This window comes from Dendrobates tinctorius, unplaced genomic scaffold, assembly GCF_039654945.1.
Source record: "Dendrobates tinctorius isolate UK_male_01 unplaced genomic scaffold, ASM3965494v1 ptg000010l, whole genome shotgun sequence".
Taxonomy (NCBI): Eukaryota; Metazoa; Chordata; class Amphibia; order Anura; family Dendrobatidae; genus Dendrobates; species Dendrobates tinctorius.
In genome coordinates, this window is record NW_027361678.1 from 12,480,311 (window position 1) to 12,497,223 (window position 16,913).

Here is a 16,913-nt window from a genome sequence, read left to right on the forward strand (position 1 = left end):
AAGGTGACTGCGGCGCCCGCACTGCCTGATCTACACAAGAGTCTTTTTTCTTAGACTTGGCTGACGGCGGACACAGAGTAATGGCGGGAATGCTTCACCTGGAAACGCTGCACTCTAACCTAGGACAAAACAACTTGTCCACCAGCACTCCCATAAATTGAGTCGGTTTCAGAATATCCTCTTAATCTTACAAACTGGAGAATTCAGCAATGACGGCGCCGAGCTGTGCAGACTGCGTCCCAAGATCCACCAATTAGCCGCCTGTAGTGTCATGTTTTATTCGCATCCCCTTCAAGACTTCATGTAACCAGTCAAGGATTTTGTGAGGGGGATTATCTGCTGAACACAACAATGATTTATAAATGGCCACATCCCTGATTTATACTCTGCCATGTTCTGGATTAGTGGAAGCTGTTTGTAGATAATTGTGCATCACTGGGCTTTGTAGTGTTAACCATTGCAACAGCTGTGTCATTTGAGCTGCTGCTGAGTCAGTTATACGGTCCAGTCTGCTGCTAGGTCACTAGCCTAAAAAGGGGGGATTCCTGCTCTTTTGGTGAAGATCAGCAGGTGCTGAGCTGGGTGCAGAACAGCTGGTGCTGGGCAGATGAGCTGAGTGCAGAACAGCTGGTGCTGGGCAGATGAGCTGAGTGCAGATCAGCTGGTGCTGGGCAGATGAGCTGGGTGCAGATCAGCAGGTGCTGGGCAGTTGAGCAGGGTGCGGATGAGCGGGTGCTGGGCAGATGAGCAGCGTGCGGATGAGCGGGTGCTAGGCAGATGAGCAGGGTGCAGATCAGCGGGTGCTGGGCAAATGAACAGGGTGAAGATCAGTGGGTGCTGGGCAACTGAGCAGGGTGCAGATCAGCGGGTGCTGGGCAAATGAGCAGGGTGCAGATCAGCGGGTGCTGGGCAGTTGAGCAGGGTACAGATGAGCGGGTGCTGGGCAGATGATCAGAGTGCAGGTGAGCGGGTGCTGGACAGATGAGCAGAGTGCAGATGAATGGGTGCTAGGCAGATGAGCTGGGTGCAGATCAGTGGGTGCTGGGCTTTTGACATGCCATCCTCCCCTGGAATAGCTTTACTGAGTTGATATATTATTATAGGCCCAATAAGCCATAGTTGACATATGACGTGGGTCTGCCTGGGTACGACGCGTCTGCAGACCATTAACTCTTGAGGCTTTTTCATTGTTTTCCTCCCGCTTGTGTGTTATTGAATTGCTGTTAATGCTGTTCCCCCATATCCCGGATGCTTTATTCTCTCCTTCATCTTGCAGACCTTGAACTCAGACATGGAGAAGCGGGAGCGACAGCAGCTGAGGATGTTACAGCAGGTGAAGGACATTCAGAGCCGCTATGAGATGTGTGAAAAGGAGCGGAGACAGTTTGAGATTCACAATTCTCAACTGGGGCAGCAACTCGAGGAGGTGACGCAGGAGGCTGAAAGGTGCCTCTCCGAACTGAGGCAGGCGGAGGCCTCACGTCTGGAGGCTGAGAAGAAAAAAGAAGATCTGAAATCTAAGGCGCAAGAGACCGTGAAGTATTGGAAGGCGAAATGTAACAAGGTGGAACGGGAGCTGCAGAGGAAAGAGGAGTCTGTGACCACCGTGTCTGAGCGCTGCTCTCAGGTAAGTGGCCCGCACTGGAGTCGTGGTCGGCCTTTGTCCTGGAGTCTCCTTATGTAAGACTTTATGGCCGTCTTACGTCTGGAACTGCCCATGGATTGTGCTGCTGACCAGCGATGGGTCGTACACCTGCATAGAAGGTGCAGGCAATCGTCTGGTTGTTCAGCGACATGTTTTCTCGGGGATGAGCGCTCTGCGCACTGCTCACCCGTCATCCGCCTATCTACAGGGGCCTCGTTTCTGGGAATAAGTGACCTCCGGTCATTTACATTTCTTACAATTAGTTTTTTTTTTTTTTTCCCTCATTTACCTTAGTTTCTTACTACTGTCGCTGGCACCGAAAATGTTGTTGCTTGAGTGTAACTGGATGTTTGTGCCAGACAGAAACCCAATCTCAGATCTATGGGGACTGGGGGGATTTAATTTACCCTCGATCATTGCTTTCCCTGGAGACAAGGGGCGGGGCTACAAGCACTCAACCATATATCCGCCATCTGTGCCGTACAATATATCCAAGTGATCACATCTCTTGTGTCTATTTACAGGCAGTTAAAGAGAAGGATGAGCTGAAATGTCAGCTTAAGGCCACCGTACAGCAGGCAGAAAGTCTGCGCAAGGAGCTGGCAGAGGTGCTAAGCCGCCGCGCGCAGCAGGAGGAGGAACTACATCTGCGTCAAGTGCGCATAACTGACCTACAGGATCGACAGCTGGAGCTGGAAAAAGACGTACGCGAGTCCCAGGAGTTGGCGAGCCGGATGCAGGGTAATAGGCACTAAGTGTAACGGGCACTGAGTGCATATCAGAGTCGCTGCTTTTACTGCACCGTGCCGTCATCTGATGCAATCAGTAAGGACGAGCTGCTGCTCCAGAATGGAAGGAGTCTAGATCCAGTCTGATTAGCACAAGTGTACGGTTCTTACAAAGGGGGCTTGTTACAGGAGGACTTGTTACATAAGGGCGCTTGTTACAGAGAGGGGCTCATTGCGAAAGGGCTTGTTACCGGAGGTAGCTCGTTACTGGAGGTATCTCGAAAAGAAGGGGCTTGTTACAGGGATGTGATTCTTACAGGGAGGGGCTCTATTCCTGGCGGTTTCTGTCTCCTCTGTGCAGTGTATATTATATGACACAGGCTGCAGTAGATGGCGCACTCTGTGCTGTGCTTTATTCCTGTCGGTCTCTGTAAAGTTCAGATACAAACCAGACAGGACTAAATGCATCTGCACTAATACAGGGTGTCTGTAAAGTGTATATTACAGTTGTGCTCAAAAGTTTGCATACCCCGGCAAAATTTTTGCTTTCTTGGCCTCTTTTCAGAGAATATAAATGATGGCACAAAACCTTTTTCTCCACTCATGGTTAGTGGTTGGGTGAAGCCATTTATTGTCAGACTACTGTGTTTTCTCTTTTTAAATCATAATGACAACCCAAAACCTCCAAATGACCCTGATCAAAAGTTCACATACCCCTTTTCTTAATACTGTGTGGTAGTTGTGATTGAGGTTCTTTATTTTCTCAGATGGTAAAGCTGCCCACTCTTCTTGGCAAAAAGAGTCCAGTTTCTGTTAATTCCTGGGTTGTCTAGCATTAACTGCTGTGCTTTAGACCTCCCCAGAGTGCCTCAATGATGTTGAGGTCAGGAGACTGAGATGGCCACTCCAGAACATTCACTTTGTTCTGCTGTAGCCAAAGGCAGGTCGACTTGGCCTTGTGTTTTGGATCGTTGTCATGTTGCAACGTCCAAGTACACCCCATGCACAGCTTCCGGGCTGATGATTGCAAATTTGCCTCCAGTTTTTTGCTGATAACGTGCTGCATTCATCTTTCCTTCAAATTTGACCAAGATTCCTGCGCCTTTGTAGCTCACACATCCCCAAAACATCAGCGATCCATCTCCATGCTTTAAAGTAGTGTGGCGTGGCTAAGGGTTGTATAATCGATGGGAGATATGTGTCTCAGAGATGGCTTGTCTCCGTAATGTAAGGCATAATAGATATTGCTATATTACTAATGTTTTTCAAGGACCTGTGGTGAGGTCACAGTCACGTGACCAGTCAGCTGCTGTGTTCGTGGGTGTGGCTACACACTTATAATGTAGCCTGCTCCTGAACCAGGCAGTTGTAGGTGGGGAGAACTAAGCCTCCCATGTGTGCTGAGAGTCCCGGTCTGAGTCTGAAGCCATAGACGTTTGTGTTCTTTTTGCCTAAGCTAAAGGCTATCTTTGGTGATACGCTGCTTTGTGGGTTTATGACGCAAATAAACCTCATGAACTTTGGAAGAACCTGTCTCATGATTGTCTCCCGCTGCTCCCAAGCGAGTCGAATCCCTACAGTAGGAATAGTGTTCCTTTCATCATATGCCTTGTTGACCTCTCTCCAAATGTAAGATTTATGGTTGTGGCCAAAAAGTTCAATTTTGGTCTTGTCACTCTAAATTACCTTGTTCCAGAAGTTTTGAGGCTTTTCTCTACTGTTTTGCGCATTATAGGTGAGATACTTTTAATAATAATAATCTTTATTTTTATATAGCGCTAACAGTTACAGTTTGCACACATTATCACCACTGTCCCTGATGGGGCTCACAATCTAAATTCCCTATCAGTATGTCTTTAGAATGTGGGAGGAAACCGGAGTGCCCGGAGGAAACCCACGCAAACACGGGGAGAACATACAAACTCCTTGCAGATGTTGTCCTTGGTGGGATTCGAACCCAGGACCCCAGCGCTGCAGCGCTAACCACTGAACCACCGTACTTTTGACATTTACGCGCTAATGGCTTTCTTCTGGCGACTCGACCATGCAGTCCATTTGTCTTCAAGTGCCTCTTTACTGTGTATCTTAAAACAGCCACACCACTAGTTTTCAAAGAGTCCAGTATTTTTTTTAACTGTCAATAATTGATAAAACTTTAATAAATATTTACAAATGGTGAAAAGACAAAGTTTTACAAGGCAAAGCAGATGAATTTAGGAGAATAACAATAACTCTCTAACACACCAAGTGGATAACCCAAAACCATTTATCAAACATATGACCCTGTTGTGAACAAACATAAACACAAGACACACCAGAAGGAAGGGGAGGGAGCAACTACCAGAGGGAGGAAGGATCGAGATTCAAGTACTGATTTAATCCTCCCTCTGCGTTTAAAAGTAGTCCCAAGGAGCCCAAACTGAGTCAAAGTTCTCCACATTTGCATTAAGAATCGCCATCATATATTCCATCCTTCGGATGTCGTTAACTCTGTATAATCAATGAAGAAAACCTACCTCCAATTGAGTGCGATCAGACATCTTGCCGCCGTAAGAATGTGTAGTAGCAATTTGGCAGACTTTTTCCCCATCCCCTTAGGGGTGAGGTTAAGCAGATTTATCATCGGTTCTAGCCCCACTTCAGCAAAAAGCATCTTAGAGATCAACAAAGCCACCTCCCCTCAGAAACTCCAAATCCCTGCACACGACCAGAAGATATGACACAGCGTACCCACATCGAGGCCAAAACACATCTGGTATTGCGGGGTTCAGTCTGTGTAGAAGGTCAGGAGTATGGTACCAGAACATTAGTATCTTGTACTGGTACTGCTTATGTAGGATGCAAACAGATGACTTAGCCGCCTTTTCCCAAATGATATGCCATTTTTGGGGCGAGAGTTCCTTTCCCAGAATAGATTCCCATCTGCACATATAGGGGTGTTTTGGATGACCAGCTCGAGGAGAACACAGAATTTTATAAATTTCTGAAATCAAACCTTTGGTCGACGGTCCTCTCCTGCAAATCCTCTCAAAATCTGACGGCAGAGAGATTCCCATAGAACCAAAAAGGGAGAAGGCAAAATGTTTAATCTTCAAGTACTGATAAAATTGTTTGTTAGTAATATAAAATTTAGATTTGACGTCATCAAATGAAAGGAGCTCAAGTGTATCCCTGTCTACCACATCCGCAAATCTAAACAGACCCGCAGAGGACCAAGGGTGGGCCATTGCATGTTCTAAACTGCTTGGCAGCAGGGGATGAAACATAAAAGAAATCATAGCCGAATTAGGAGAGGCCAGGCCAAACTTCCTCATACAGGTGAGCCAAATCTCCCTCATGAATCGAATGGGACCCAGTAGGGGCTATGTAGTTACAATGGTCCTATTTAACCACAGTAAAGAATTTGGATGGATAGGTGCAATACATAATTTCTCTATTTCTGTCCACTTATGCACAAAACGAAGCCCATGAAGGAATTCTACGAAGGTAAGCGGCCCAATAATATTTAATAATATCTGGGACCGATAGGCGTCCCTATGACTTAGGGGAGATGAGGACACGCTTAGAGATCCAGTGACGACCATCTTTCCAAAGGAACCTCATCATAGCTGCCTGAAGAGACTTAAGCTCACGCATGGGAACGTTGACCGGCAAGTTCTCAAAATAATAGAGCAGTTTAGGAAAGGGACATCTTAAGCAAGGAAATCCTGCCTAGTAATGAAAGCGGGAGCGGCTTCCATTTGTCCAGCTACCTCTTCAATTCATTCAGGAGTGGAGGGAAATTGGAAGAAAAATTACCATAGGAGGAAGACAGATTAACCCCAAAGAATTTAATAGTCTCCACTTTCCATCTGAATGTAAAATTTAACTTCAGGTGATCTAGAACATCAGAAAGGGATACAGTGCATTGCGAAAGCTCCCTGGAACTTTTCAACCTTTTCCCACATATTATGCTTCAAACATAAAGATACCAAATGTAAATTTTTGGTGAAGAATCAACAACAAGTGGAACACAATTGTGAAGTTGAACAGAATTTATTGGCCATTTTAAATTTTTGTGGAAATTCAAAAACTGTGGGGTGTGCAATATTCTTCTGCCCCTTTACTTTCAGTGCAGCAAACTCACTCCAGAAGTTCATTGTGGATCTCTGAATGATCCAATGTTGTCCTAAATCACTAATGATGATATATAATCCACCTGTGTGTAATCAATTCTCCGTTTAAATGCACCTGCTCTGTGATACTCTCAGGATTCTGTTTGAAGCACAGAGAGCATCATGAAGACCAAGGAACATAACAGGCAGGTCCGTGATACTGTCGTGGAGAAGTTTAAAGCCGGATTTGGATACAAAATGATTTTCAAAACTTTAAACATCCCAAGGAGCACTGTGCAAGTGATCATATTGAAATGGAAGGAGTATCATACCACTGCAAATCTACCAAGACCCGGCCTCCCCTCTAAACTTTCATCTCAAACAAGGAGAAGACTTATCAGAGATGCAGCTAAGAGGCCCATGATCACTCTGGATGAACTGCAGAGATCTACAGCTGAGGTGGGACAGTCTGTCCATAGGACAACAATCAGTCGTACACTGCACAAATCAGGCCTTTATGGAAAAGTGTCAAGAAGAAAGCCATTTCTCAAAGATATCTGTAAAAAGTGTTGTTTAAAGTTTGCAACAAGCCACCTGAGAGACACACCAAACATGTGGAAGAAGGTGCTCTGGTCAGATGAAACCAAAATCAAACTTTTTGGCAACAATGCCAAACGATATGTTTGGCGTAAAGGCAACACAGCTCATCACCCTGAACACACCATCCCTACTGTCAAACATGATGGTGGCAGCATCATGGTTTGGAGCTGCTTTTCTTCAGCAGGGACAGGAAGATGGTTAACCCCTTCCTGACATCAGATGTACTATCCCGTCCATGGGACCCGGGCCCCTATGCCCATGGACGGGATAGTACGTCTACCGCGATCAGCGGCGCCCACGTGGTGAGCGCCGCTGATCGCGGCCGGGTGACAGCTGATTATCACAGCTGACACCCGGCACTATGTGACAGGGGTGGTCACGGACCGCCCCCGACACGTTAACCCCTTGCACGCCGCGATCAAACATGATCGCGGTGTACCGGGGGTTAAAGGGAAGCATCGGCAGGGAGGGGCTCCCTCCGTGCTTCCCTGAGCCCCCCACGGCAGCGCAATGTGCAGCGCTGCTGCGGAGGTCTCTTTCCCTACAGGCCCCCGAATCCAAGATGGCGACGGGGGCCTTCGGGGGACTGTAGGGAGCTGACTTCCTAAGTGCCTGCAAAGCGCAGGCATGAGGAAGTCTGCAGAACTGCCTGTGACAGATTACTGATCTGTCACAGTGATCTGTGATGTGACAGATCAGCGATCTGTCACAGGACAGTGATGTCCCACCTGGGACTACCGTATGTAATAAAGTTAAAAAAAAAAAAAAAAAAAGTGTTAAAATAATTAAAAAAAAATCGCCAAATAAATTAGGGGAAAAAAAATATTCCCCCAATAAATCCATTTTTTTTAAATAAAAAAAAAAACAATAAAAGTACACATATTATGTATCGCCGCGTCCGTAACGACCTGCCCTATAAAACAATCCCATTAGTTAACCCCTTTAGCGAACCCCTTAAAAAATAAAAATAAAAAACGAAGCAAAAAATGATTCATTATCATACCGCCAAACAAAAAGTGCAATAACGCGCGATCAAAAAGGCGCATATAAATAGCCATGGTACCGCTGAAAACGTCATCTTGTCCCGCAAAAAACGAGCCGCCATACAGCATCGTCAGCAAAAAAATAAAAAAGTTATAGCTTGCAGAATAAAGCGATACAAAAATAATTATTTTTTTATATAAAATAGTTTTCATTGCATAAAACTGACAAAACATAAAAAAACGACCTAAATGAGGTATTGCTGTAACCGTACTGACCCGAAGAATAAAACCGCTTTATTAATTTTACCGCATGCAGAACGGTGTAAACGCACCCCCCCAAAAGATATTCATGAAACGCTGGTTTTTGTTCATTCTGCGTCCCAAAAATCGGAATAAAAAGCGATCAAAAAATGTCACGTGCCCGAAAATGGTACCAATAAAAACGTCAACTCGTCCCGCAAAAAATAAGACCTCATATGACTCAGTGAGTCAAAATACGGAAAAATTATAGCTCTCAATATGTGGTGATGCAAAAACTATTTTTACAATAAAAAGCGTCTTTTAGCGTGCGACAGCTGCCAAAAATAAATACCGCCATAAATAGTAAATCAAACCCCCAGTTATCACCCCCTTAGTTAGGGAAAAATAATAAAATTAAAAGAAAATGTATTTATTTCCATTTTCCCATTAGGGTTAGGGCTGAGATTAGGGTTAGGGGTGTGTTGATGTTAGGGTTGGAGTTAGAATTGGGGGTTTCCACTGTTTGGGCACATCAGGTGCTCTCCAAATGCAACATGGCGTCTGATCTCAATTCCAGCCAATTCTGAGTTGAAAAAGTCAAATGGTGCTCCTTCCCTTCCAAGCTCTGCCATGTGCCCAAACAGTGTTTTACCCCCACATGTAGGGTATCAGCCTACTCAGGACAAATTGCAAAACAACTTTTGGGGTCCAATTTCTCCTGTTACCGTTAGGAAAATAAAAAATTGGGGGCAAAAATATCATTTTTGTGGAAAAAAAATGATTTTTATTTTCACGCCCGGGCATTATAAACTTCTGTGAAGCACTGGAGGGGTCAAAGTGCTCACCACACATCTAGATAAGTTCCTTGGGGGTCTAGTTTCCAAAATGGTGTCATTTGTGGGGGGTTTCCACTGTTTTGGTACATCAGGTGATTTCCAAACGCGACATGGTGTCAGATCTCTATTCCAGCCAAAAACGTCAAATGGTGCTGCTTCCCTTCCGAGCTCTGCCATGCACCCAAATAGTGGTTTACCCCCACATGTGGGGTATCAACGTACTCAGGATAAATGGCACAATAACTTTTAGGGTCCTGTTACCCTTGGGAAAATAAAAATTGGGGGTGAAAAGATCATTTTTGTGGAAAAAATATGATTTTTTAATTGTACCGCTGTACGTTATAAACTTCTGTGAAGCCCTTGGGGGTTCCAAGTTCTCACCACATATCTAGATAAGTTCCTTGGGGGGGTCTAGTTTCCAAAATGGGGTCACTTGTGGTGGGTTTCCACTGTTTAGGTACATCAGGGGCTCTCCAAACGTGACATGGCGTCCGATCTGAATTCCAGCCAATTTTGCATTGAAAAAGTCAAACGGCGCTCCTTCCCTTCTGAGCTTTGCCATGCGCCGAAACAGTGGTTCCCCCCAACATATCAGGTATCAGCGTACTCAGGACAAATTGCACAATAACTTTTGCAGTCCAATTTCTCCTGTTACCCTTGGTAAAATAAAAAAAATTGAACCTGAAGTATTTTTTTTGTGAAAAAAAAGTTAGATATTCATTTTTTTTTTTAAATGTTCAAAAAATTCCTGTGACGCACCTAAAGGGTTAATAAACTTCTTGAATGTGGTTTTGAGCACCTTAAGGGGTGCAGTTTTTAGAATGGTGTCACTTTTGGGTATTTTCTATCATATAGACCCCTCAAAGTGGCTTCAAATGTGATGTGGTCCGTAAAAATAAAATGGTGTTGCAAAAATGAGAAATCGCTGGTCAATTTTTAACCCTTATAACTTCCTAACAAAAAAAATTTTGGTTCCAAAATTGTGCTGATGTGAAGTAAACATGTGGGAAATGTTACTTATCAAGTTTTTTGTGTGCCGTATCTCTTTGATTTAAGGGCATAAAAATTCAAAGTTGGAAAATTGCGAAATTTTCAAAATTTTCTCCAAATTTCCATTTTTTTCACAAATAAAAGCAAGTTATTTGAATTAAATTTTACCACTATCATGAAGTACAATATGTCACGAGAAAACAATGTCAGAATCACCAGGATCCATAGAAGCGTTCCAGAGTTATGACCTCATAAAGGGACAGTGGTCAGAATTGTAAAAATTGGCCCGGTCATGAACGTGCAAACCACCCTTGGGGGTGAAGGGGTTAAAATTGATGGGAAGATGGATGGAGCCAAATACAGGACCATTCTTGAAGAAAACCTGTTGGAGTCTGCAAAAGACCTGAGACTGGGACGGAGACTTGTTCTTCCAACAAGACAATGATCCCAAACATAAAGCAAAATCTACAATGGAATGGTTCACAAATAAACGTATCCAGATGTTAGAATGGCCAAGTCAAAGTCCAGACCTGAATCCAATTGAAAATCTGTGGAAAGAGCTGAAAGCTGCTGTTCACAAGCGATCGCCATCAAACCTCACTCAGCTCGAGCTGTTTGCCAAACAAGAATGGGCAAGAATTTCAGTCTCTCGATGAACAAAACTGATAGAGACATACCCCAAGCGACTTGCAGCTGTAATCGCAGCAAAAGGTGGCGCAATAAAGTATTAAGTTAAAGGGGCCGAATAATATTGCACGCCCCACTTTTCAGTTCTTGAATTTCCACAAAAATTCAAAATAACCAATAAATTTCGTTCAACTTCACATTTGTGTCCCACTTGTTGTTGATTCTTCACCAAAAATTTACATTCGGTATCTTTATGTTTGAAGCATGATATGTGGGAAAAGGTTGAAAAGTTCCAGGGAGCCGAATACTTTCGCAACAAACTGTATTTAATGGGATGGCCTCTATTTTGATGTGTTCAGCTTATCAGTTTATACCCGATAACTCGCCGTATTTTTTAAGATTCTCCATCAGGTTAGGGAACGTAATATGTATATTTGTCACAGTCAAAAGGACATTGTCCGCAAATAAGGAAATCTTAAACATCTTATCTCGTACTTCTATCCCTGATATGTTCAGGTTTTGCCTGATCATCGTCGCTAACGGCTCAATGCATAAAACATACAGCAGGGGAGATAGAGGACAGCCCTGACGAGTCCCATTAGATATTTTAAATGAAGTGTAGTAGGGGAGCTATTCAATACTCTTATAGCTGACAAAAAAGGGCCCCAAAAGCCTTCAGAGTCTCGAACAAGAAAAAACAGTTAAGGCGGTTAATGTCAGAGACTGTAATTTGTTTTTATTAGCCACATCAATTAGGTCACTGGTCTAGAGGGGGTTTTACACATAGCAATATAGCTAGCAATATCGCTAAAGCATCACCGATTTGGTGACGTAGTAACGATATCGCTAGCGATATCGCTATGTGTGATACTTACCTCCGACCGGCTGCCCCCCGCTCTCTGTCCTTGATCGCGCAGCTCCATTTCTCGTCGGGCGCTTCCTGCTGGGCTTCCTGTGGCGCCGATGAGCGACGTGTGGAGGCGGGCGGGAGGACGTCAGGATCGCCGCATCTGAAAGGTAAGTATCGTCCGCTGTATCGATGCTGCATCGCTGTGAGATCTGCCTGTGTGGCAGCTCACTAGCGATCATTAAGCGATGCACCGGCGATCCTGGCCGGGTCGTATCGTGGTCGGTATCGATGGTGCATCGCTAAATGTAAAAGGGCCTTATGCCCTTCTAGTGTTGTCTCCCCCCTGCCGGTTAGGGGCAACACCCACCTGATCCTTGTTGATAAGCTGAGGAAGCCAGCAGTTCAATCTATTAGCCAATATGCGGGTAAAAACTTTAAAATCAGAATTTAGCAGTGCTTTTGGGCGATAGTTTGAACAGTCCAGAGGATCCTTCCCCACTTTTGGGAAAAGAACCAAGTAGGAATGAGCCAATGTATCCGGTATGGGAGTGCCCCCCAGAAAAGAATTTACCATGTGAGGGGAGAGCTCCTCTGCAAAGGTTTTGTAGTACAAATATGTCAGCCCATCTGGGCCCGGATATTTATCCAAGGGGAAGTCACTCAGAATGCCTAAAAACTTCCTCCTGCGTCACACTCTGATTAAGAGACAAAAAGGCCTCAGTGGGAAGAGTTGAAAGATTTAGACTTGACAAAAATTGATGCAGAGGTCCAATTCTATCAGACTTTTTTAAAAAGATAGTATCCTGTAAATTATATAATTTACTGTAGAAACTATAGAACAAGTCAGAGATTGCAGAAGGATCATAAAGAATCGTGCCGTCAGAAACTCTCAAAGCCTGAAGGTGAGAATTCAGGGCTCTATCCTTTAACAATCTGGCCAAAAGTTTGTGGGCTTTGTTTTCTTTTTCGTACTACTTTTGTTTAGAATAAAGAAGGAGTTTTTCAACCCTGCGTCATGCTATATCCTTCAACTTGTTTCTAAGTGCCACAACCTTATTTAAGGCCCTCACTGATGGCGAGGCTACCAACTTATGCTTCTCCCTTGATAATTGGGAAGTCAACTTGTCAGATTCTGCTTTAACGTTTCTTTTTAATCTAGAACCCTCCTTAATACAGTACCCCCTCATGATGGCCTTATGGGTCTCCCATAGAACAGCAGGGAAAGGAACCGAGCCCTCATTCAAGCGGAAGAAGTCAGAAAGATGGTTCAGCAAGGACCTCCTAATTGTCGGGTCTTTTTTTTAGAAACTCGTTCAACCGCCAGTGACACACCATGGAAAATGGTTGAGTGGATTTAAGGTCTACAATCACCGGGGCGTGATCAGACCAGGTGATGTGTCCCATCTCTGCCTTCGCCATCATCCTGAGGATCGGAGTGTTCGCAAAAGTAATCTATTCTAGAATGGGTGCGATGAGGGGGAGAGAAGAAGGAAACGGTCCTGTCCCTGGGGTGGTCTATTCTCCACAAGTCAAACAAGGAGTTAGTCCTAATTAGTTTTCTAAAGTCTCTCGCTAAGTTGATGAGGTTGTGTGAAGGGGGTTTACCATTTAAAGAGAATCTGTCAAATTGCTCCGAGAAAGGGATATTGAAGTTTCCACCCACCAGTAAGGTAGCCAGCAGAAGATTTTGAATCAGGGAAAAAACCCTTCTCATAAATTTAACCTGGCCTTAATTTGGAGCATAAATATTACATAGAATGATAGGGCCTCTCAAGGAGGCCTCCAATATAATGTATCTACCCCCTGGATCGATGTGTACCTCATTCACCTGTAGAGAAAAACTCGAGGAAATCAAAATAGCCACTCCCCCTCGAGATTCCACTATTTCAGATGATGTTATTTGTGGGTTTTTCTTTGTATCCAGTACAATTTTCCTGGTAGTTGTGGACAAAATTTTTTTGGTCTACCTGACCGTGGTTTTGTTTTTACAGAGCCCCTGATTTTTCCATTTGTTAATCACAGTTTGAATACTGCTGACTGGCATTATCAATTCCTTGGAAATCTGTATATATCCCTTTCCTATTTTATACAGTTCAACTACCTTTTGCCATAGATCCATTGAAAATTCTTTTGCTTTCCTCATAACTCACAATCCTGAAACGTCAGTGGCTGGATGAAAGATGTAAGAGTCTGTCTGGATCCCAGAAACACACTCCGCTTTTATGCACACACACTGATTACAAGCAAACAGGTCACAGGTGAGGATGTTACCTTTAGTAGCCATTCAAACCCATTTGTGTCATCGTCTGTGCATGTTATCAGGCCAAAAGCACCAGGGTATGTGAACTTTTGATCAGGGTCAGTTGGATTTTTTGGGTTGTCATTATGATTTAAAAAGAAAAAACACAGTAGTTTGACATTAAACGGCTTCACCCAACCACTAACAATGAGTGGAGAAAAAGTTTTGGTGTTATCATTAGTATTCTCTGAAAAAAGGCCAAGAAAGCAAAAAATCTGGCAGGGTATGTAAACTTTTGAGCCACAACTGTATATGACACAGGCTGCAGTAGATGATGCTTTCTGTGTTGTGCTTTATTTCTGGCTGTCTCTGTCTTAAGTGCGGTGTATATTATGACACAGGCTGCAGCAGATGACGCTGTCTGTGTTATGCTTTATTCCTGATTGTCTCTGTCTTTTGTACAGTGTATATTATATGACCCAGGACACAGTAGATGACGCTCTGTGTTCTGCTTTGTTCCTGGCGGTCTCTGTCTCCCCTGTACAGTGTATATAATATGACACGGGCTGCAGTAGATGACGCTCTCTGTGCTGTTCTTTGTTCCTGGTGGTTTCTGTCCCCTGTACAGTGTATATTATATGACTCAGGCTGAAATTGATGATGGTTGTCTCATGCTTTGTTCCTGACAGTTTCTTTCCCCCATACAGGAGAGCTGCAGCGGCAGGTTCAGCTTCAGCAGCAGGTGGCGGAGGACCGGGAAAAGCTGCAGGAAGAGGTTCTGTCCGCTAGGCGAGCTCATGAGAAAACCAATGAGAAAGTCCTGGAGCTCCAGGAGTCCGTGCGGGACCTAAGTGCCGAGAGGGCCGAGCTCAGCAGCCGCCTTGCCCAGGAAGAGAAGAGCAGCAGAGAGCTGAGGAGGAACCTTTGTGAGGCCCAGAAACAGGCAGAGTTTGCCAGAGAAGAGCTGAGCTCAGCAGGACGGCAGCTAAAGATGGAGAGAGACGTGCACCAGCGGGAGCTGACCGACCTTCGCTCTGCTGCCCAGACCGCTAAAACCAAGCATGAGCGCAACGTCCAGGAGATGCTGGCACACTTCAGGCAGGAGCGGGAGGAGCTGGAATCTCATATCCGCACGCTAAAGGTACGGGAATATGGGGGACCGAAACGGGCAGATAAATATTTTACCTCACAAAAAGAATCAGTTTTGATCCCATGCTGTAATGTCGGTATAGTCTTTTTCTCCCCCCTGCCCAGGAGGTGTGGCATGATCAGACCATGTTCCTGTATGGTCAAACACATCCATTACACAGTACGGGCACATTTATATGATTATCTCAGCACAGGAACATTTTATTTATCATCTTATTGTGGATATTATTATTCCAAGATCTGGTGATTATAATGGAGTTTGTTCTTGGTAAAGCACTTTAAGTGAGCTCTGACTTCTCTGCCTCGTGTTTTATTGGCTGACGTTGTAACTGATTTCAGGCAGAGCTTATTGACAGCAAATCTTTGGTGAAGTCGGAGCGACAGCGGCTGGAGAAGATGAAGATAGAGTGTGATAAACTATCGGAGGAAATGCTTCGTGGCAAGGAGGAGAGTGCCGCTCTGAGGTGCAAGTACCAGCTGGCGGCCCAGGATGTGGAGGAGAAGGTGGGTATTGTATTGTGTGATGGGTTGAGGTAACATCGGTACGCCTCGTAGGTCCAGACCCATCCTGGAGAACCCGTCTAGTATCAGCACTGCACACTGTTAGGTACACATAGAAGTTTTCATTGTGTCCTTTATTTTGTGACATATGCTTGTGGACTGCCGGGGAGGGGAGCGGATGGCAGCCCCCCCAAGACTGCGGATGGACGCTTTGCCTTGCTTTTCACTTGTCAGACAGGGGGACGTGGCAGCGTCCGCAGTCTGAGGAGTCTGTGCACGAGAGCATATATGCATAAATGCCCCTGCCCCCATAACTGTCCACTGCCTCAACAATCAGTGCCGACTTGTAGGTGATCACTTTAGGCTGCCATTGTGCAGTTCTTACACTAACCACTGGGAGGTGCTCCAGCATTATTAACGCCGTCTCTTGCCTGTAGATGGATGCAGGACATTTCAGAGGTGAAGGTTTAGTGCCACGTGTTCAGAGATCTCCAGGTATTGGTGACACCGTGGTGAACATTGCACTCTATGTACGCAGGACGGTCCATGATAGCTGCTGAGTAATGCATGCGAGGCACATGTGAATGGAGCAGATTTTTGCTTTGATCCTGTGGATCACAGGATCTTTATCTGCCTTACATGTGCGTGGGGGAAGCCTCAGCAGGAGCTCAGCGGAGGGATGCTCAGCGGGGGTCCACTCTGCAGCCACTTCTCTTATGTGGCAGATGTAAAGACAGCCCTGACATGTGCTGAAGAAGCTCGGTCCTGATCTCTGTCATCCTGGCGGAGGGAGACCATAGGGGCTGATGACCCTTGTACCCACAGGGAGCCATGGTGTCTGTTGATAACACAGGGAACAACTCTGCCAGTATGTGATCTGTGCTGCCATGATGGCTCTTTTATCACCCGCAGCACGGGCGGTGTACAGCTGTCCTGTTCGGAGGATGCAGCTCTCCTCTGGTCCCGACCTGAAATGGTGCAAGACACGGAGGAGCAGATGGTGATGGTCACTTCTAATATCCGGGTTTCTTTTACAGGATCAGCAAGTGAAGAAACTGGAAGACGTCAGTCACACACTGAGAGAAAAGCTGAATGCTCTAGAGACTGAGGAAGAGACCATCCTAAGTGCCATCGAGACCGAGATCAACGCTGCCTGTCAGATCCTAGCCAGGAAGTCCACCGACAAACTCCACGTAATCCCTCGTTATTAACCCTTGTTCTGACTCCCTGCAGATTATTATCCCCTACTGTCCTTGGCATTGACGTGAACCCCAGTCATATGGACAGCAGTGCTGCCATTTCTTATGTGGAGCAGCAAGAAACCGCTTTCAGCAAAAACAAATTGCACCCAACCACATTAAACACTAAAAAACAGAAAGGGGAAATAAGGAAAGTCAGCTCACCAAAGTGCCTTGCACCTTGTTCATGAGT

The 16,913-nt window shown here is 45.1% G+C and overlaps 1 protein-coding gene across 5 annotated transcripts in view; it reads left to right on the plus strand.

Moving 5' to 3' along the window:
- The window catches only part of CEP128 (centrosomal protein 128), a 270,620-nt gene that overhangs the window by 151,223 nt on the left and 102,484 nt on the right, over positions 1 to 16,913 (plus strand). For all 5 annotated transcript variants that reach the window (XM_073587050.1, XM_073587051.1, XM_073587049.1 and 2 more), the window contains 5 exons: positions 1,277 to 1,627; positions 2,170 to 2,386; positions 14,540 to 14,973; positions 15,321 to 15,485; positions 16,520 to 16,675. In XM_073587050.1, the coding sequence (XP_073443151.1) occupies positions 1,277 to 1,627; positions 2,170 to 2,386; positions 14,540 to 14,973; positions 15,321 to 15,485; positions 16,520 to 16,675 (1,323 nt within the window). The remainder of the gene's footprint in view (positions 1 to 1,276; positions 1,628 to 2,169; positions 2,387 to 14,539; positions 14,974 to 15,320; positions 15,486 to 16,519; positions 16,676 to 16,913) is intronic.